The following is a 22,630-nucleotide window of genomic DNA, read 5'->3' as shown; positions in this document are numbered from 1 at the left end:
ACATTGAAATCGTCGGTTCAGTGTGCTGCGGCAGTCAAAAAAGCAAACAGAATGTTGGGAATTATTAGAAAGGGAATGGTGAATAAAACGGAAAATGTCATAATGCCTCTGTATTGCTCCATGGTGAGACCGCACCTTGAATACTGTGTACAATTCTGGTTGCCGCATCTCAAAAAAGATATAATTGCGATGGAGAAGGTCAGAGAAGGGCTACCAAAATGATAAGGGGAATGGAACAGTTCCCCTATGAGGAAAGACTAAAGAGGTTAGGACTTTTCAGCTTGGAGAAGAGATGGCTGAGGGGGGATATGATAGATGTGTTTAAAATCATGAGAGGTCTAGAACGGGTAGATGTGAATCGGTTTTTTACTCTTTTGGATAATAGAAAGACTTGTGGGCACTCCATGAAGTTAGCATGTGGCACATTTAAAACTAATCGGAGAAAGTTCTTTTTCACTCAACGCACAATTAAACTCTGGAATTTGTTGCCAGAAGATGTGATTAGTAGGGATGTGAATCGTTTTTTGACGATTTAAAACAATCGTCAGATATATTTTAAATCATCAAAAATCGTTAGAGCCGCGATACAATAACAATTCCTCCGATTTATCGTAAAAAAATCGTAAATCGGGGGAGGGGGGAGGGCGGGAAAACCGGCACACCAAAACAACCCTAAAACCCATCCCGACCCTTTAAAACAAATCCCATATGACAGGGCAAAGGTAGCACCGGCGCCATTTTGGTTCCTGTCACCCGACGTCAGGAGTGTAGGAGATCGCTCCCGGACCCCCGCTGGACCCCCAGGGACTTTTGGCCAGCTTGGGGGGGGCCTCCTGACCCCCACAAGACTTGCCAAAAGTCCAGCGGGGGTCCAGGAGCGACCTCCTGCACTCGCGCCGTATTGCCAATATTCAAAATGGCGCCGGCGCTACTTTTGCCCTCACTATGTCATACGGGTCAGGTGAGGGCATAGTGAGGGCAAAAGTAGCACCGGCGCCATTTTGAATATTGGCAATATGGCGCGAGTGCAGGAGGTCGCTCCCGGACCCCCACTGGACCTTTGGCAAGTCTTGTGGGGGTCAGGAGCCCCCCCAAGCTGGCCAAAAGTCCCTGGGGTTCCAGCGGGGGTCAGGGAGCAATCTCCTGCACTCCTGACGTCGGGTGACAGGAACCAAAATGGCACCGGCGCTACCTTTGCCCTGTCATATGGTAAGGGCAAAGGGCCACTGGCGCCATTTCTATTAACGCAGCCGTGGCCCGAGAGCGGGAGATCGCGCCGGGACCCCCCCCCCCACTGGACCCCAGGTAATTTAAAACATTTGGGGGGGGGTTCGGGAGGGTGGGGGATTTGTTTTAAAGGGTCGGGGTGGGTTTTAGGGTTGTTTTGGTGTGCCGGTTTTCCCGCCCTCCCCTGATTTACGATTTTTTACGATTTTTAAAAAAAACAAAACATGACGATCAGATTTCCCTCCCCCCCCCAGCCAAAATCGATCATTAAGATGATCGATCACACGATTCACATCCCTAGTGGTTAGTGCAGTTAATTTAGCTGTGTTTAAAAAAGGTTTGGATAAGTTCTTGGAGGAGAAGTCCATTACCTGCTATTAATTAAGTTGACGTAGTTTTTGGGTACTTGCCAGGTTCTTATGGCCTGGATTGGCCACTGTTGGAAACAGGATGCTGGGCTTGACGGACCCTTGGTCTGACCCAGTATAGCATGTTCTTATTTCTTAGTCTTACTATCAAAATTGTAACTCTGAAATGACCGTCTTCTACATTTTGCACATTTCTTCCATTGCTCCAAGTGAAGCATAATGTAAAGATACTGAGTAATATAAATTTCTTCGAACTTCATTGATAGCTTATTTTGAATAGAACCCTCTATAATTTTGAATATTCAGAGCTCTCAAGATAAACATTAATAACTTTTCTATTTCATAATGTATCCTCTAAAAACTGAAGACTTGATCATTCTAGGCTGATATTGCTGTGCTCGGGGGTGGACCCTTCGTCCTGGAGCAGGCGGCAGGCAGGTCAGGAACAAGCTGAGGTCTTTGGCAGGTGGCAGGCAGGCAGGCAGGTCAGGAACAAGCTGAGGTCTTTGGCAGGCAGCAGGCAGGCAGGTCAGGAACAAGCTGAGGTCTTTACCAGTAAGTCAGTCCGGTGTAAGACCAGGGAGATGAACAGACGAATGTAGGCACAAGCAGGATAGGAAGCAGGAACAGAACTAGAACAGAAGGATCTGGAACAAGACTAGGGACAAGCAAGCAAGAAACACAAACAAGGGCAATCTCAGGAACAAGCCGACCCGATTGCCAAGGCAAGGAAGTGAGGCCAGGAACTTCCTGTTAACAGGAACTCAATCAGGGTGCGCTGCGGAACTAGGCCCCACACTGGACCCTAAATCAGAGTGGCTAGTCTGCACACGCGTGCCTAGGGGCATGGCCCGGGATGCTGAGGACGCCGAGGCTCAGCGTGAGGCTTGGCGCACAGCCGCAGGCCCGGCAACCGCCACCATGGGACGCTGGGGCCTAGCTGGACTAGCGAGGGCCGCAAGGGAGACTGAACTGGGACCTGCTGTGGAACCCCGAAGGTGAGCGGTCCCGTGCTCGAGACGGCCGTGGGTGGGGCGCGTAAGATATTTAATGGGTGCTTGCTTTAAAAAAGCAGGGGGACTTCAAAGCTTCTACACTAGAAAAGGCAAGGAATGAAATCTTCTCTAGTAACCTTTTAATTTCACTCTTGCTTGAATTGCCTTATTACTACTGCCCACTGGGATATATTTTCCTCAATTGCAGTTTGTTTGTTTTTTAGTAAAATTGTCTCCCCTATATGTGCTATGTGCCATCTTCCCATCCCTATATCTTACCACCCCCACCTGCGTAAAACCTTCCCTTTCCATACACATCCCCCCATCTCCCGGAAATCATTAATTCCAATCATGATCTCCCCTTTCACCCAATTTCTAGGCCTTGCATCCCTAGCTATTACCTTAATCAATGTACAATCCATACTCAAAAAAGCCCCCTTTCTCCATGATCTGCTATCTGATGACAATCCTGATATATGCGCCATTACTGAATCATGGCTAAAAGATTCAGACCACGTTTTCCTTAACCAGTTACCCCACCAAACCTACGACATTATTTCTATCCCCAGACCCAAGAAACGAGGTGGAGGGCTACTCCTGGCCACTAAAAAACACCTTAACCTTAAACTCCAACCCACCTCCCCACCCCCCAAACTGGAAATTGGGTTACTCAAATCCAACACCCTTCAAGTCTGCCTCATTTATGCCCCCCCCTGGCCTTCTGGAGCATGACCCCTCTCCTCTTATTGAGCTCCTTGTAGACAATATCAAGCCTGATATCCCTGCAATTATCCTCGGAGACTTCAACCTCCACATGGATGCTAACCCCAAATCCTCTGCCTGTGATGCCCTCCTGATCTCCCTCTCAGCACTAGGATTCAAACAGACTATTACTACCCCGACGCACAAAGCAGGTCACACCCTTGACCTTATCTTTGTCAATTCCCACATCTCAATTCCCAACTCCCCCATTGCCACCCCTGTCCCTTGGTCCGACCACTATATCATTAATACCACCTGCACACTCAACACCCGCCCCTGTACCCCACACACACAAAAAAAAACGATCACCTTTCGAAGACCCTGCCCCCCTGAGGCCATATCCCAAGCGATCGAAACAGCCACCAAGACCCTAGACCTTTCAAGTCCGGATGCAGCCCTCCACTCTTGGAATAATATCACCTCCACCATAGCCGAGGAATTATGCCCTTTGATCCACAAAGAAATCCCCCCTCAGAAAGATAAAAAACCATGGTACAACAATGATCTAAAAATACTCAAGCAGACCCTTAGATCCAAGGAGCGCATCTGGCGTCGGCAACCCACACACACACACACTACAAAATACAAACAGACCCTACACAACTACCGTCAAGCCACCCTCAAAGCCAAACGTGACTTCTATTCAGCTAGAATCCATGACTATCAATTTAATTCAAGTGCCCTCTTTTCCTATGTTGCTGATCTCACAAAGCCCTCCCTTCCCACACCCCATGAAAGCAACCCCATGGAAAAATGTGAAGAGCTCGCAAAGTATTTCCACAATAAAATTGCAAACATCATCAAGCGCTTCCTCCCTACGCCTATCCATACCCCCTTGCTCCCTATCCACAATGGCCCAATGCTGAAATCACTAGACCTTACATCCACATCAGATATAGTGTCTATCCTAAAAAAGATAAAACCAGCATCCCATATAGCAGACACTATCCCCACAAAAACCCTCCTCTCTATTCCCACCTCTATTGCTAAATCCTTAGCTGACATAATAAACTGCTCGTTAGCATCGGGCATGGTCCCAGACCCACTCAAAATTGCGGTCGTCAAACCCCTCCTCAAAAAACCATCCCTCAACCCCTCTGACCCAGCAAACTATCGTCCTATATCCAACCTCCCCCTGATTGCCAAAGTACTTGAGAAGGTAGTCAATTCCCAAATTTCAGACTTCCTCGAGGACCACCACATTTTACATCCATCTCAATTTGGGTTCCGCAAGGAGCGTAACACAGAAAATCTCCTGCTAGCAATCACCAACACCATACTCATAGGTATGGGCCAAGGGACATCCTTTCTCCTCGCAATCCTTGATATCTCAGCTGCCTTCGATACAGTCAATCACCAAATCCTACTTTCCCTACTAGCAGAAATAGGTATCGCAGGCACTGCCTTATCTTGGTTCTCCTCATACCTCGCCAATAGAGAATACATAGTAAAAATTGACAAAGCTGAGTCTTCTCACATCCCCCTCACACAAGGAGTTCCTCAGGGGTCCTCACTCTCTTCTACTCTGTTCAATATTTATATACTGCCCCTCTGCCACCTGCTCTCTGACCTAGGATTGAACTTTTTCTTATATGCCGACGACGTTCAAATCCTCATTCCTATCCAAAATACTCTAAATGAAACCCTTCAACTATGGGACTCCTATCTTACATCCATCAATTCTCTCCTCTCCAACCTCCACCTTGCCCTCAATGCTTCTAAAACTGAGATACTCATAATATCTAATCAACCTGAACTTACCCTCCCCAATGTTACATCCTCCCCCCACGTCTCATCTCCAACTGTCAGAGACCTTGGCATCGAACTTGACCAGCGCCTCGATTTCAAAGCCCACATTAAATCCCTTCTTAAGGGAGGCTTTTACAAGCTTCACATCATGAAAAAGCTAAAACCACTACTCCACACACAAGATTTCCGTCTAGTCTTGCAGACCACTATCCTTTCCAAAGTGGATTACTGCAATTCCCTCCTCCTTGGCCTTCCAGAGTCGACCATCAAACCCCTACAAATCCTGCAGAACGCCATGGCAAGAATCCTAACGAACACACGAAAACGAGACCACATCACCCCCATACTGAAGGACCTTCACTGGTTACCCATTTCTTTCCGTATACAGTATAAAACCCTCACCATACTACACAACCTCCTCTACAAACCCAACCCCTGGCTCAAGGACTCACCCCACTTCCGCATAACCAACCGTCCTACCAGATCCTCCCACGCAGGTACCCTACATACCCCCTCCCTCAAAATCGCCCACCTCACCTCCACGAGAGAAAGGGCCTTTACCATAGCGGGCCCTTCACTCTGGAATACTCTCCCTACCTTTCTCCGCCTTGAATCCTGCCTGGCCACCTTCAAAAAAGGCATAAAAACGTGGCTTTTCAGAAAGGCCTACCCGGAAACCAACCAAACCTAAACATTTCCACATAATCTACCCCAAAACCAACCAAACCTTTACATTCCCACTTAATCCCCCCCCCCACCCAGATTCCCAGCCTCCATCCCCCCCACCCCCCCCGCCCTTTCCCCCCCCCCCCCCTCCTAAGGCGTTCCCTTTTTTTCCCTTTCTTCCCCCTCCTTAGGCCTTTTTCTCCCCCCTCCTTAGGCTTTTCCCCCCCTCCCAAGGCTTTCCCTTTCGCCTCTCCTTGCCCGCCCTTCCCCCTTTATCTTCCTACAATTTTACAAAATTGTTCATTTTAGTCCGATATAATCAATCCTATGCTAATTGTCACTAATGTAAATATTCCTTTTTCTGTAAATAAGTTCCTTTTATTTCTTATGTTAACGGTTGTTTTTTATACTCTCACTCATGCTACCTATCTTTCCCTCTCTCCTTCCTGTCTCCCTTACCCCCCCCCCCCCCCCCTTTTTCTGGCCTGCTCCCATCCCCCGGCCCCCTGTTCATTGTAATTTCCTCCTTTAACTGAGTTACTTGTAAACCGGCGTGATGTGCCTCACGAACGTCGGTATATTAAAAGTTGTTAAATAAATAAATAAATAAATAAATAAACATAGCAATTCATTATCATACTGAGAGATAATCTTGCAATTTATGTTCACCAAAAAAAGCAAGATGACTTTTATAATGACATGCAATGACAAAAAGAATTAAAGTTCAATATTAAGTATTACTTTTTCAACTACAATCAGTATCTGGCAATAAAAAAGTCACAATTAATAATAAGTATCTTTGCTGAAATTCAGTCAACACATTCAGCTGTGTGCCTTACTAAATCAAAATTAGTTGGTTCTAATATTTTTTGTATAATTTCATCCACTAAAAAATAAATATCAAAAAAGGTAAGTTGGTTCATCCATGTACTGTAGTTAAGAGTTACTCAGTACCAGGGTAAAAAAAATTATTTCATTTTTCGTTTTGTTTTCAGGAGGTTTTTTCCCCATGATTTTCGCTTTATTTAATGTTTAATTCATTTCTTTCATATAAAAAAACCCAATAAACCCCCCCCCCCCAAAACCAAACAAAAAAAGGAAATGGGGCCTCCCAAGGCCTTACAACCTCACCACCCAACCCCCACTAGTAAACATGTTGGGACCAGGATCTCCTACAGCCCACACTTACCCATTACAGTGGGAATCCACCGGCGAGGCCGAAGCCCAGGCCGAAGCCTAATTCTTACATAGACAGAAGCCGCAGTAAGTTGCAGCGACATTGGCCTAGGCTCTACACATGGCAAAGGCTTGGAGGCCTGGTTCTGATACCTCGGCTTAGGACAAATGCCGGGACCTAAGCCAGACACTGGGGCCTTGACTTAGACTGGAACCCAGGCCTCACACCAAGGCCTGATCTGGAGACTGGGTTCCAATGTTTGGGCCTCTGTCTAGGCTAGAGCCCGGACCCAGGCCTGATGCTTGGGTCTCAGCCTAAGCCTGGGCCTAGGTTTGATGTTACGGCCTGACCCAGAGACCATGTCCCAATACTGGGGACTCAGCTTCTGGACCAGACCCTGGCTCTGGCCTAGGCTGAGGCCCAAGCATCAGGAACCAGGCTGCTGAGTCAGCCTGGTTCCTGAGTCAGCCAGGTCCTGGCCTTGGCTGAGGCCCAGGAGAGGGGACCCAGTTTCTGGGCCGAAATCTGTAATTGGGCCTGGGTCTGGGCTCTGGCCTAGACTGAGGCTAAGGCATTAGGACGGCCTCCAGGTTGGGAACCAGCAGTGGGCCTAGGCCCGGGTTAAGGATCAGGCATTGGGACCCTGCAGGCCATGTTTATGGATACCCAAGAGATCAGGTAAGTGGGGAAATATTTTTCAGGGGGCTCTACCTTTTCTCATAGCTCTGTTGAGGCATCATCCTGGACCTATGCCAAGATCCCAGCATCACGATCAGGCCTAGGCTGCAGTCTCTGCTTTGAGCCTTGGCCTATGCCCTAGATGAGGCCCCAGCTTTGGGCTTAGGTGTAGGCCCAACTGGAAGTTTTAACTGAATTAAATGAATAAGATTCTTTTAATTTGGGGGCTCCTAAATTTGTTTCAGAGCCCCTGAATGAAATGCATTAACTTTTATTCATGGCATTTGGCAAATTCAGTTAAAACAAATGCACATCCCTATTTAGTGCCTCTGTTTAGTTTCTGTGATTCTTCTCTACAAAATTTGCTTCTCTCAGTATCCCTAAACTGTCACCTTCCATTATGATTTTCCTAACCACTGTCAGAACCACACACTGATATTATTCCTTTCAACATCCTATCCTTGGACTATCAGTAGAAAATTAAAAAAAAAAATACTTAAGTCATTTCAATAAGGATTTCCTTTCATACTGTGCCTTTGCTTAAAAAATCCTTGCTAAATCAAGACCTTGATTCTCCTTCAGTCTCTTCAATGCTGAATGCTAAAGTCAAGTGGGTGGCTAAAATAATGGGCAGTTTTAAGATAAAAATTGGTAAAGAATATATTTTAGTCAAATAAGTATCCATTTCAAGTGCCACCATGGCTCTCACATATGCAAATAGCAAAACATAGTTGTTGCCAGAAGAGCTATGATACATCCACTGGACTCTGTGGCCCCACTAAATTCTGGATCATTTTGTTACTGCTCTATAGGTAGTTTATGAAAGAAAACATCAAAGGATGTGTAGTTTATGGTGAACACTTAAAAAAAGTAATTTTTCCAAAACAATTCTCTTTAAAGATCATTCCTGGGTTATCATCTGTATTATCTTTTCAAAATGCAAGAGGGGTAACTTAGGAAGAAAAATGTTGTAATATGTAAAATATCTACACTTCAAAGGTAATTATTTTTACAATGTTATAAATATTAGCAGTACAGTGTTCTTCTGTCTTGCCAACCTAAGTACATCTTTTAAAATAGTTCATGAAGTTATAAAAGTTTTAGCATTTACTTGGACATGAGCCAATTACCAAAATGTAAATGCATGCCAATAGTCTGTTTATGCAGCTGTAACACACAGAACTTAGAAAAGAAAATGTCTAAAATATATAATAAAACATAATTGTTAGAGAAAGGTAAGGGAAAATGGGTTGAATAATTGAATTAATATCTCACTTTGCAATGAAAAGATGTGACAGAACAGAATCTATTAAGAGTTGAAATATGGCACTATCTTTAAATTTCTGTATATAAAACACCATATAAACAGAAGTATTTTAGGTGTGGGGAAGATAGTTATTCAGTATACGATATAATTTTGTATATTACAATATATATATATACAATAAAAGAATAAGTGACTGGCATAATTTACATTAAACACAACTTACCTGTAAAGAGCTGAAAGTTGCCTCTTAGTTCCAGGTTTTGGTCTATATGGTTTTGGTTCTCCTGCCATGTTGATATCTAAAATGAAATAGGTGGAACACATTGGCTAAATGTATAAGGTTGGAAAAGATAATACTAATTCATATAAAATAAACACAACTGTAATATGTAAGAAATTTATGCTAGTGCTATATTATGAGTTAATATACCTAAACATAGTAGGCAGCTAACATTTATTTAGTTGGATTTTTTACCTGTTCGTTTAGTCCAAGATACTCTTGGAGAGAAATATCACAAAAGTTCTATCACAACCAATGAGAACAATAAAACAAACAATACAAATGATAATAAAAAATAATCAATATAAAAATCATAACATAGATTAATCTATGAACTATTAAAATTAATATGCATTATTAGTCTTTGCACTGCTAGTTCAAAAGCCTGCTGGAAAAGCCAAGTTTTTAAACCATTTCAAAAATCAAAATGATCTTTACATTCTTACCGCTAGAGAAAAGATTATCTGTATAACTGGAGCAGCTATAGTAAATGAACGTACACAAGTTACTGTTAAAAGAGCAACTTTTAGCAATGGAATACATAGTAAAATAGCCTGAGAGAAATGAAGTTGGCTAAAAGCAAAATACATGAACAATGCATATTTATCACTTTAAAAGCCATACATGCAATTTTAAAAATGATCCAATAGTGTACTGGCAACCAATAAAGAGCCCATGAAATCAGGGTGATAAGTCCTCCATACCTAGTGCCTGTGATGACCCTTACAGCTGCATTCTGGACCACCAATAAAGACTTCTTTTAGGTGAGCCTACCAACAAACTACCAACAAACAAAGATGATGCAAATATACACACCTGAACTGTCTCAAGAAATTGTTTAGCTTGCTTAATTAAATGTAAAAAAGTAAAGCAAGTTATATAGAGTAGATATAGCCATGCATTGATATGGGCCACGCACACAAAATCTGGGGGTTATGTGCATTGCTGGGCATTGTGCGCACATTTTCCTCAGTTATGCGCCGAAGTGTTGGGCCTCTTAAAAAGGGCGGCCCAAGGGAGGGTGGTATGAGCAAGGAGCGGGGGGGAGCAAGACGAGACAGTGCCATTAGCCGCACAGAGGTTACTTCAACTTGGAAGTTGAAGTATTAAAACAAAAAAACCCCCAATAGAGTGGGATTAGTGGTCGGGTAGGAGAGGGAACATAAGAACATAAGAACATGCCATACTGGGTCAGACCAAGGGTCCATCAAGCCCAGCATCCTGTTTCCAACAGTGGCCAATCCAGGCCATAAGAACCTGGCAAGTACCCAAAAACTAAGTCTATTCCATGTTACCGTTGCTAGTAATAGCAGTGGCTATTTTCTAAGTCAACTTAATTAGTAGCAGGAAATGGACTTCTCCAAGAACTTATCCATTCCTTTTTTAAACACAGCTATACTAACTGACCTAACCACATCCTCTGGCAACAAATTCCAGAGCTTAATTGTGCGTTGAGTGAAAAAGAAAATAACTTTCTCCGATTAGTTTTAAATGTGCCACATGCTAACTTCATGGAGTGCCCCCTAGTCTTTCTATTATCCGAAAGAGTAAATAACCGATTCACATCTACCCTTTCTAGACCTCTCATGATTTTAAACACCTCTATCATATCCCCCCTCAGCTGTCTCTTCTCCAAGCTGAAAAGTTCTAACCTCTTTAGTCTTTCCTCATAGGGGAGCTGTTCCATTCCCCTTATCATTTTGGTAGCCCTTCTCTATTCAAGGTGCAGTCTCACCATGGAGCGATATAGAGGCATTATGACATTTTCCCTTTTATTCACCATTCCCTTTCTAATAATTCCCAATATTCTTTTGCTTTTTTGACTGCCGCAGCACACTGATCCGACGATTTCAATGTGTTATCCACTATGACGCCTAGATCTCTTTCTTGGGTTGTAGCACCTAATATGGAACCTAACATTGTGTAACTATATCATGGGTTATTTTTCCCTATGAGCATCACCTTGCACTTATCCACATTAAATTTCATCTGCCATTTTGATGTCTTATCAATGTCTTACATTTAACTTGCCAACATTTATGCATTATCCTATTTTCTTCTGTTGGATCCTTCTTCCAATTTTTGAATGAAGATCTTTTGGCTAAAATAGCTTCTTTCACCTCCCCTTTTAACCATGCCAGTAATCGTTTTGCCTTCTTTCCACCATTCTTAATGTGTGGAATACATCTGGACTGTGCTTCTAGAATGGTATTTTTTAACAATGACCACGCCTCTTGCACATATTTTAATTTTGTAGCTGCTTCTTTCAGTTTTTTCTAACAATTTTTCTCATTTTATCAAAGTTTCCCTTTTGGAAGTTTAGCACGAGAGCTGTGGATTTGCATACTATTCCTCTTCCAGTCATTAATTCAAATTTGATCATATTATGATCACTATTACCAAGCGGCCCCACCACCGTTACCTCCCTCACCAAGTCCTGTGCTCCACTGTGAATTAGATCTAAAATTGCTCCCTCTCTCGTCGGTTCCTGAACCAATTGCTCATAAAGCTATCATTTATTCCATCCAGGAACGCTATCTCTCTAGCGTGTCCCGATGATACATTTACTCAGTCAATATTGGGGTAATTGAAGTCTAAATGAGGAAGAAGCATAAACCTTGCACATTAGCAAGTAACACAAAATGCTGGTGCAGGATAAATGTTAAACCACCAATTCTATGGTGTATTTTAATAGCAGTTCCAAATGGCAAAGAATAATACTGTTTATAATGGCAACTCCATGAATTCAGATATGAGGGTTTAAACAGGTCCCCCGACACGGTCCCGTGTTTCGCTAGGCTGCATCGGGAGGGACCCAGGGTACATTCAAATCTAAAGTATATTCAAATCTAAAGTCTCCCATTATTACCACACTACCAATTTGGTTAGCTTCCCTAATTTCTCTTAGCATTTCACTGACCATCTAACCATCTTGACCAGGTGGACGGTAGTATACTCCTATCACTATAGTCTTCCCCGACACACAAGGGATTTCTACCCATAAAGATTCAATTTTGCATTTAGTCTCATGCAGGATGTTTATCCTGTTGGACTCTATGCCATCCCAGACATAAAGCGCCACACCGCCTCCCGGGTGCTCCTCTCTGTCATTGCGATATAATTTGTACACTGGTATAGCACTGTCCCATTGGTTATCCTCCTTCCACCATGTCTCTGAGATGCCTATGTCATCATTCACTGCTATACATTCTAATTCTCCCATCTTACTTCTTAGACTTCTGACATTAGCATACAAACATTTCAAAGTTTGTTTTTTGTTTATATTTTCATTCTGCTTTTTAATTGATAGGGATAAGTTAGAATTTTTTAGCTCAGGTGAGTTTTTAAGTACAGGCACTTGGACTACTTTTTCTATTATTGGAACCTCACTGTCGAGATGCCCTAATTCTAATGCATCATTGGTATCCTTTGAAGATACCTCTCTCCGAACCATGCGCTGCTGAGCGACTGTCGGCTTTCCCCTTTGTTCTAGTTTAAAAGCTGCTCTATCTCCTTTTAAAAGGATAGTGCCAGTAGTCTGGTTCCACCCTGGTTAAGGTGGAGCCCATCCCTTCGGAAGAGACTCCCCTTCCCCAAAAGGTTCCCCAGTTCCTAACAAAACTGAACAATTCTTCCTTGCACCATCGTCTCATCCACACATTGAGACTCTGGAGCTCTGCCTGCCTCTGACCTGCGCGTGGAACAGGGAGCATTTTAGAGAATGCTACCCTGGAAGTTCTGGATTAAAGCTTTCTACCTAAGAGCCTAAATTTGGCTTCTAGAACCTCCCTCCCACATTTTCCTATGTCGTTGGTGTCGTTGGTAGGAAGGTTAGGTAGGGGTGTAGGGAACTGGGAAAGGCCTACTTGCATCGCCGTGCATTAGTTTAGAAAATCCCTCCCCCCCGCGTGTGAATGCCGACCCACATGAACATGCACACCGGATTTTAAAATACCAGAGGTAGATTTTGAAAAAATACGTACGCATGTCCATGTACGCGCACTACAAAATCGGGGGCGGTGTGCGCAAAGGGGGTATATTTTAGCAATTTTTGCATGGCAACGCATCAGGGCCTTCGCAGTTCCCTCCCAGTCCGCTCCAATTTAGGAGTAGACTGGGAGGGAACTTTCCTACCCCTTACCCTAACTTCCCTTCCCTTCCCTTTCCCCTCTTCTCTCCACCCTCTAAAAATGAATAATGCTGCTGTCCCGGCCCGCCCCCACCCTGCCCCTTCCAAGAGACCCAGCACTTGAGCGCATCCCGGCCTTTATGCGCATGGCAGGGTCTCTTGGAAGATTCGCTTGGAGCATGAAAAGTCCGGCCTTGCATATAAAGGCCGGGTTTACGCGCTACAGGCATTTAAAATCCGCCCTCCTGCATGCATTTCCACGCGGGAGCCATATTTTATAACATGCGCGTGCCGACGTGCACATGTTATAAAATTATCATGTTGATGTGCGCGCACCAGGAACCGCGCACACATGGACGCATGTGCGGACTTTTAAAAATCTACCTTTCAGCATTTTCATCTGCAAGTTGAACGCTAATATGCTTCCATAACATCAAGTTTGTAAATGAGCTGTACTGTCTTTGCCAACCCATCAGTTTTCTTATGATTAAGATACAGCGAATTGCTTCCTAGTCAAGAGTCTATTGCTGACAAGCAGGCAACCACATTTTGTATAGTCAAGATAATATTGTTATGTGTGCTGCCCGCGGCAGCCCCACGGTGAGGACCTCTCACCTTTTCAGATAGACTCCAGATTCTGGCTCCTCTTCACTGGCGGCGATGGGCTGCCAGCTCCAACCTTGGGTTCCCACCAATGCCTCCAGTCCTGCCACACTACCCACTGTTGCCAGCCAAGATGTCCCTGTTTGTCGGGCCTCTCCACGTGGCCCGCGAAAAGATGCCACCATCAGCGCCGTGCCCCTTTCTAGGCACGCACATCATTGATTCTTTTAAAGGGCCTGTGGTGGGAACCTGGCCGCGGACCCGGATGCTGATGTCAGACTCTTCAGCGTATAAAAACTCAGGCCTCGCTCCATAGCGTTGCCTTTGCAACAGGTTTCCTCATACTCCGAGTACTCATTACTGATCCTAGAATCGTCTCTTTGTTGTTTTCTTGTTATCCTGTGGTTCCCGGTTTCCTGTTCTCTTGTTCCTGTTTCGTCTATGTGTTGGACTGACTCTTTGGATTTGACTACTGCTACACCTGACTACTCTTCAGCTTCTCTCCTGCCCCAGACCTCCATTATGCCTGACTACTCTTCAGCTTCTCTCCAGCCCCAGACCTCCACTTTGTCTTTCCATGCCTGCCTTCCCCGTGCCTTGACCACTGCCTTGATTGACTAGTCCTGCCTTCCCCATTCCCTGACCCTTGCTTTGAACGACTACGCTACAGACTTTCCTGAGTCCAGAGTTCCACATTGCTTGTCACCACTTCCACTCGCCACTGGCTTTGATCCTAGCCTGTCAGTGAAGCATCTTCTTGCCTATCCTCTGGACATGGACTTACAAGGCTTAGGCCTTCTTTTGCTCAAGCACCTCCAGTTCTTCACTGTTCCTTTGGCGCCTGAGTTCCAGTGCCAAATCCAGTCCAGGATAGGACTAAATCATCTACCGGCTGCTGTCTCTGGGCTGAATCACCTTTCATCTCTAGCTAACCTCGAGGCCCACCTAAGTCCTGCCTGCCCCGTCACCAAAAGGCTCAACCCGAGGGGAACGAGGGTTGGTATAGGTGAAGCTCCAGTGTCCTCTAGCTTCAGCCCACTCCACCTGCTGATGGTGGGGATCCGTAGGCCCTCGCCTGCAGGTTGCATCAACCCCACCTCAGCCCAAGGGCCCACCTCCGACGCAACAAATATCAGAACCCAGAGGATATTTGTAAGTATGTATCATCCTCATACAGATAGTATTTAATATTTAACTTCCCCAAAGGTAACATTTACAAATTATAAAGAGAAGGAACCGGCTGGGAAATAGAAGAGTGAATCGATACAAATTGAGTATGGCTAAATACAAAACTGGAAAAGCAGTTAAGAACTGTATCCCTAATACCTACAACCTCTAGCCTTGCAAGCAAAATCAAATTATCAATTGTATTAAAAGCAGACTTTAGATATCATAACATCACTTTCTCCTCTGTCTATTCATAGGTGTAAGTCATCTCTAGGCCCTGAAGGGAGACATGATGCTTGTTGGAGATTTTAATATGCTGGATATGAATTGGAGTATCCCTTCTGCAGAATCTGCAAGAAGTATAGAGATAATGGATACCCTTCAAGGGGCTCTGCTCAAACAAATGGTAATGGAGCCCAAGAGGGAAAGTGTGATACTTGATCGAGTGTTCACAAATGGGTAAATTATGAGCACCAGTGATCATCAGACGGTATAGTTTGATATCGTAAATAAGATACAGAGAAGTCACATGAAGATCCAAGTTTTGAATTTCAAAAATACTGACTTTGCAAAATGTGAATGTTTCTGGAGGAAGAACTAGAAGACTGGGAGATAATAGGTGAGATGGGTTACGAGCGTGACCTCCGGTAGCTGTTACGAACCGAGGGCTTGGAGGCCTTCGGCTATTGTTACGGGCATGGAGGTGCGATCGTCTCTAAAGCAGGTGATGTGAGCCCTTGGGCCACAGCATGACTCAGGGAGGAGCCCCAAGACAAACCGCGGGAGGTGAGCTGGTGCAAGCATGGGTAACGAAGAACAGTACAAGGCTGAAACGAAGACAAGGAGACAAGGTCTGACCCTCTACCGGACCTGCACGCCCCAGGATGACCAACAACGCAATGTTGATTGATGAACAGTCCTCTAACCATTCCAAGCCCTTTCAGACCTGCCGCTGGGTACGGCAAAAGGCGGCAGGCCAGACAGAGGATGAGGGCAGACGGAGTCCTTAGAACACAAAAAACTTAGACAAGGACTGAAGCGAGGACACTGTAGATAAAGGCAAGGATCAAGGCTCTGTAGACAAAGGCAAGGAGGTCAAAGCACTGGGTCAAGGCTGTGATGCAGCACACCCTACACAGTCCACCCACGGGACTGGTCACGGACCATGCTGGGCTCGTAGCAGAATCTAGAAGAGATAAAGGAAGCTGATACCGGAGCATAACGAAGATACTGAAGAGGCCTTCACCGGGGCGCGCCCTACACAGTTTCCCACAGGACTGGTCGTGGACCTCACTGGCAAGGAGCAGAGTCTTGACATGGACAGAGGCAATAGCAATAGGTTCCAAAGATTGGGACAAGATTCAAGCACAGGATTCAACGATAAAACTTAGGACTGAAGCAGAAGTCTTCCGGAGAGTTGCAGTGCGCAGATGAGGGTGGCCTTTGTACCGTGAGGTGCCCTACACAGCCCACCCATGGGAATGGTCGCAGACCATGACAACGGCACACCAGGAAAGTGGACGTCAGGGAACCAAGGCATGGAGGCAGAGGAGAAGACAAAGGCATCAGGAAGGATATCGGACATCAGAAGGTACGAACGAAGAACATCAGGAACATGAAGACACCTGAAGACACGGACGAAGGACATCAGGAACACGGAGACATCTGGAGGCCTGAACAAAGGACATAAGGAACATGAAGATGACTGAAGACCTGGACAAGGGACATCAGGAACATGAAGACAAAGCCTTCAAAGCAGGAGAAGACCACGGAGGACCTGGACTGGAGAGAAGACATAGCCAACTGTGGAACCTGATCTGAAGGCCTGGAATGACTGAAGAAGAGGCCCTTTTATAGGGCTGAAGCAGGAAGTTGTCATCAGGTGGAGCCCGGGACATATATGGCTGTGGGCCCTTTAAATGAAGAGAAGAGGCATGCGCCGGCGCCTAAGAGGAAGCAGGAAGAGGAAGCAGCACCATGGACAGCGGTAAGCTGCGCGCAGGAGCAGAGAGGAGCAGGCAGGGCTTGGGGCAGTCTACAGGCCGCAAAATGGCATCCGGACAGGGGCGGCTATCCCCTGCCACTGGAAAAGGTCTTCGGCAGCGGCACCATGCTGTGAAGAAGCCCGCTGACTGGCACAGTCTCCTGGCCGCTTGGGTGAGGCAGCGGCAGTGGCAGCGGCGGATGCTCAGCGGGGCTGGCCCTGCCTAGCAGGGCAGGAACTGCTGCGGCCTCTGGGCCGCAGGGGACAGCAGCAGCAGCAGACTGCCGTGATACTAAAGTAGGTAAGGTGGAGGGGCTACTCGCGGCTCACTGCGGGTATGCCCATAACAGGAACAACAGTGGGCCAAATTAAAAGGAGCTATTACAAAGACAACAAGTTTATATATTAGAAAAGAAAACAAAAGTAAGAGGATAAAAAAAATGATCTAGTTCACAAAGATGTAGCTGAAAAAATACAGGCAAAAAGAACAGCATTCAAGAAGTATAAAGGATTCCAAAAAGAGGAACACAGGGAGATTGAGGGAGATGAAGAAAGAAATCAGGAAAGAAAAAAGATCAAGAAGAAGAAAGGAAGGCCAAAGAGGTAAAATGAGGTGACAAAACAGTTTTGAGATGTATCTGAGCAAGAGAGGAGGCTAAAAGTGGTATAGTGAAATTGAAAGGTGACAAGAGCAAAGCGTGGAGAGATAAAGAAATGGTGGAAATATTAAAAAAAATATTTCAGAAGACTTTGAAGAAGGACTGCTGCTGATTGACAAGACCATATGTGGGGGTGAGGTAAACAAAACTCCATTTACGAAGAGAATATATGGGAAGAGCCAGCAAACTAAAAGTGGACAAGGCCATGGGTCCAGATGAGGTACATCCCCAGATATTGAAGGAGCTCAGAGATGTGCTTGTGGGTCTGCTTAAGGACTTGTTACATAGAAATAGAGTGGTCTGCTTCACAAGACTGGAAATAGAGAGGAGGCTGGAAATTACAAGCCGGTTACCCTCACCTTGGTGGTGGGAAAATTTATGGAGGCACTGCGGAAGCAAAGGATAGTGACTGGACTTGAGGCAGCATGGATCCACCAGAAGAAGGTCCTTTCAGGCAAATCTGATTGATTTGTTTTGATTGGGTAACTAGAGAATTGGATCGATGAAAAGCGTTCGATGTGATCTACTTGGATTTCAGCAAAGCTTTTGATATAGTTCCACGTAGGAGGCTTTTGAATAAAATGAAAAGCTTGGGAATGAGCACCAAGTTTGTGGGGTGGATTACAAACTGGTTGACTGATAGGAGACAGCATATAATAGTAAATGGATCCTATTCTGAAGAGACAACTATATTAAGGGGAGTGCCACTTGGGACCAATTAAGTTCAATATCTTTGTAAGTGACATTGCAGAAGGGCTAGAAGCTAAAGTTTGTCTATTTGCAGATGATACTAAGGCTTTCAATACAGTGGAGATGCCTGAAGGAGTAGAGAGAATGAAAAATGATTTAAGAAAGTTTGAAGGACATTTGGCAGCTGGGATTCAATGCCAGGAAGCACAGTCAGGCATCTGGGATGCAGTAATCCAAAAGAGATGTATGTGATGGGGGTGTGTGTGTATGTGAAAGACTGATATAAATGGACGAAGAGAGCGATCTCGAGGTGATAGTGTCTGGCAATCTGAAGGTGGTGAAGCAATGTGACAAAGCAATAGCTGAAGCCAGAAGAATTCTGGGCTGCATGGAGAGAGGAATAACCAGTAAGAAAAGGAGGCGATAATGCCCTTATACAGATCCTTGGTGAAGTCTTACCTGAAGTACTGGGTTCAGTTCTGGAGCCCATATCTTAAAAAGGAGAGAGACAGGATGGAGACAGTCCAGAGAAGGGTAACCAAAATGGTGTGGAGTCAGTATCGGAAGACATATAAGTAGAGACTGAAGGATCAGAATATATATACCCTAGAACAGAAGAGGTGCAGGGGAGATATGATACAGAACTTCAAATACCTGAAAAGTTTTAATGATGCATGAACATCAAACCTTTTCCATTGGAATGGAAACAGTAAAACTAGGGAACACAAAATGAACCTCCAAGGGATGACCCAGAACCAACATTAGGAAATATTTCTTCACAGAGAGGCCTGGAATGCCTTGCTGGAGAAGGTGGTGAAGACGAAAATAGTAAAAGAATTCAAAGGGGCATAAGATAAACTCTGTAGATCTCTAAAGGCTAGAGGATGGAAATGAAGAAAAGGGGGTAACTTGCTTGTGGCAGTTACTACCCTTAACCAATAAGCCTTGATGCTTTTGATGTAACTGCAACATTCATTGTTCTTAGCTTCAATGGCAGGGGAAAAGGGGAATTGTATTTAGACAACAATCAATGAGGGCACCGACTTTTACAGTCTGGGGAACTCATAGACGCAACTGCAATATCGCTCTCCACTTGACGGCGAGAGGGCCAGAGGAATTGGACATTTACGGTCTTGGGTACTGATTTGCACACATAAGGGAAAAGGGCAGGACTGCTTCTATGGCCAAATGCATAAGCAAAGCATATCAAGCAGCACTGTCTGAATTTTCAAGAAAGCGCATCACCCAGTAAAACTATTGCTGGCAGTACATTTTAATGGGTTATCATATGGCTTGGGGATAGCTGCACAGAACAGAAGTTGCTACACTTCAGAGCAACATGGGAGTAACCTTCACTGCACAGCAGATACTACCAAAAGAAGCTTGCTGGGTAGACTGGATGGATCATTTGATCCTTTTCTGCCATCATCACTATGTAACTATGGTACTATGCTACTAGTCTTCCCAAGTTATTGCAAGGTTGATATTCAAAGGGTTTGTGGAGGTAACTTGTTTAGTTACTCAGACAAAACTAAATATTTACATATTTCCTCCCATTCCCTGCCTAAATTTTGTCCAGATAATTCATTACCTAGACAAAATTCGGCCCAGTAAAAAGAGTGGCAATGGGAATATTCTGTGAGTGGGGCTAAACATCAACTGCTGAGCACTGACATTCAGTGTTCCTTAGCTAAAGTTAGCCAGGTAAGACTAGTCGGAAAAATAGGTGACCTAAAGTTCTCCAGGTTACTAACCCAGGGAATTTTAGACAGGTATATTCAGTGTGCACTTATCCGGTTATGTTGCACCGAATATTCATCCAGGTAGTTACCTGAGTAATCTTTCTGCTCACTATGCCACTGAATATCAACCTCTAAGATTCTGGCTGATTTCCAGCTTTAGCTTTGCTTTCCCAGCCTTAAGGATTCTTGATACTTGTCCTGTGCTTTGTTTCACTCTGAAAACATTTTCACATTCATCACTACTGTCACTCTATCACTGTTCCATGAATCCACCCCTGCTTTCTGCATGTATTTTTTTATGGAAAGATTTAGACTTCCATACAGTATATAAAAGCTTCCAGTCCTACTGTTTTCTCAAGTAGCCTACCTTAATTTCTATATCAAAAAATAACAATAAAATAAAACACGAAAACAGTTGCCTCTGAAGGTTTGAATCTGAGTCAACAAATATAAAATCTGATCCCTCGTGGCAATGCTGTATGTGTGCTTGCAAAGATCTCATTTAACAATTATGGGATATATTTTTGAAAGCTTAGTTGGGACTTGTGCATTTAGGCTGGCTGAATGCACTGATGTGAATATTCTGTTTCCTAAAATTACACCAGAATGTGCATACATTTGTCTGCATAAAAAAGATTGCCAGGGGCATGTTTTAATCTAGGCACAAATCAAACATTTTCAAACAGCATGCCTGTAGCTGGCATACCAATGCAGCATGTAACTTTGCTGCATCATTTTGGAATGGGTTAAGACATGCACCTACTTAGAAGCAGAATGACCAATACTCAAACACAATTTATGGGGAACCTTGTTTTGTGTGTGCGTAAAAATATATTTGTAACTTTGCAGACATGTTCATTGCTGAAAATATACTCCCTTATAAATGAAATGCAAATTATATCTTTATCCTACCAGGCTATCTGACCTCTGTAATGTCTTTATCTTCTTCAGTTTTCTCGTTCCCACTACCTTCCATTTTATATCTAATAATGGGCAATATTTTGAAAGTATTTTGATCACTCCTAGAAATTGTAATTTCTGAGTCTCTCTTTTAATACTTAACTTAAAGAAGGGTCACTCTGATAGTCAAATTTTGCTGAGAAATTGAGGCATGACACAAAATTCATTTTAAATGGTAGACGACTACAGTGAATAAGTTAGGTAACTCTTCAAGTATTAATCTATGTTGACCGTTTAAAAATAATTCATTTTTAGTATGCCTTTTTTAATTGACTTATTGATATGGATGATTTATGCCTTAGTTCCTGACCTTCCATATTCCCTCCCCATCTTAAGGTACATCTGCTTATTAAATTTGGAGATTTATAAGCGTTACAGAGGCCTCCGTGGATACAAAAGGCAATTAAAAGAAATGCTTTAACCTAATACCAGGGAAAAAATTAACAAAACAACAAAATGTGTTAATCCAAGGTAGCTTTTTATAACATTATAACAAAGGCAATTATTTTCTAATCTTTTCCTCAGTTTTTTCTGTTTTGTTAGAACACTAAATACAATTTCTCAAGACTGAGTAATTCAAGGAGAATTCTTCATAGCAACACAGAAAAATGCCATAGATTTTATTTTAAATGCTAAATGCTGTCAAATGTACCTTGTAGTTTATTATCTATAATTATGACATCCTTCACAGTCCCTACATTTCTCCAAAGTTTTGACTCAAAACTTTATTCTAATGTGTCTATTGGAGATTTATACAACATAGTACAGGATCTGAATTGAACTTGACTAAAATGCATTTTTTTAAAAATAGAATTTTTTATTCCAGAATTGTACCACAATTTTTGACTCCCTTCTGCTATAGTTCAGCCATTGAAGCAACAGTCCTGTGACCAAGGGTCACAGACCTCAGCTATGTATGGAAGTCATGGTGAACATACTCCAGGCTTGGTCAGTAAGTTGTCCTGTTCTGCAAGGGCTGGGATTACGTCCCTCTCATGGGATTGTGACTGAATGAAATGTGTAATTAGGCACACAATGGGAAAAAGTACAACCATGAGCTTGATTTGCAAAATGAAGTAAAACAAGTGACTACCTGAGTTGCATATTTAAGTTTCTTCTCAAATTCTTTCTTGGCCTGCTTTATTAATGTTTTACACTTAATTTGTCAGTGCTTATGTTCTTCCCTATTCTCTTCAGTTGGATCTGCCAAAAAAAATTAAAACATTGACTGTATAATACCACTATTAGAACCAACAATTGAGAAGTTACAAAATAGAATATAGAAGGTAACTTCAAAATTAAAATAGACATTTTTCTTTCATGATTCATGAGATTTTATGTATGTGGGTTGAAGTGTGTGTAGGAGGGACGCCACATTAGAGGTTTGCACAGGGCTCAAAGAAATGATGCTTGGGTCTTGTTGGCGTCTATTGCTGAGATTTAAATGGAAGCCATAACTGCAACTATTTCTGAGGACAAGGAAGGCAGACTATAAATAACAGGAAATAAATAAATAAATAGATAATT

The 22,630-nt window shown here is 43.7% G+C and overlaps 1 protein-coding gene across 2 annotated transcripts in view; it reads right to left on the bottom strand.

Annotated features, from left to right (window-relative positions):
- Window positions 1-22,630, bottom strand: part of RALYL (RALY RNA binding protein like) — a 666,364-nt gene that overhangs the window by 413,891 nt on the left and 229,843 nt on the right. For both annotated transcript variants that reach the window (XM_029591573.1, XM_029591574.1), the window contains exon 2: window positions 9,113-9,188. In XM_029591573.1, the coding sequence (XP_029447433.1) occupies window positions 9,113-9,188 (76 nt within the window). The remainder of the gene's footprint in view (window positions 1-9,112; window positions 9,189-22,630) is intronic.

Source organism: Rhinatrema bivittatum, chromosome 2 (genome assembly GCF_901001135.1).
Source record: "Rhinatrema bivittatum chromosome 2, aRhiBiv1.1, whole genome shotgun sequence".
NCBI lineage: Eukaryota > Metazoa > Chordata > Amphibia > Gymnophiona > Rhinatrematidae > Rhinatrema > Rhinatrema bivittatum.
The sequence above is the reverse complement of the archived record's forward strand: the minus strand, read 5'-3'. Positions and strand labels throughout refer to the sequence as shown.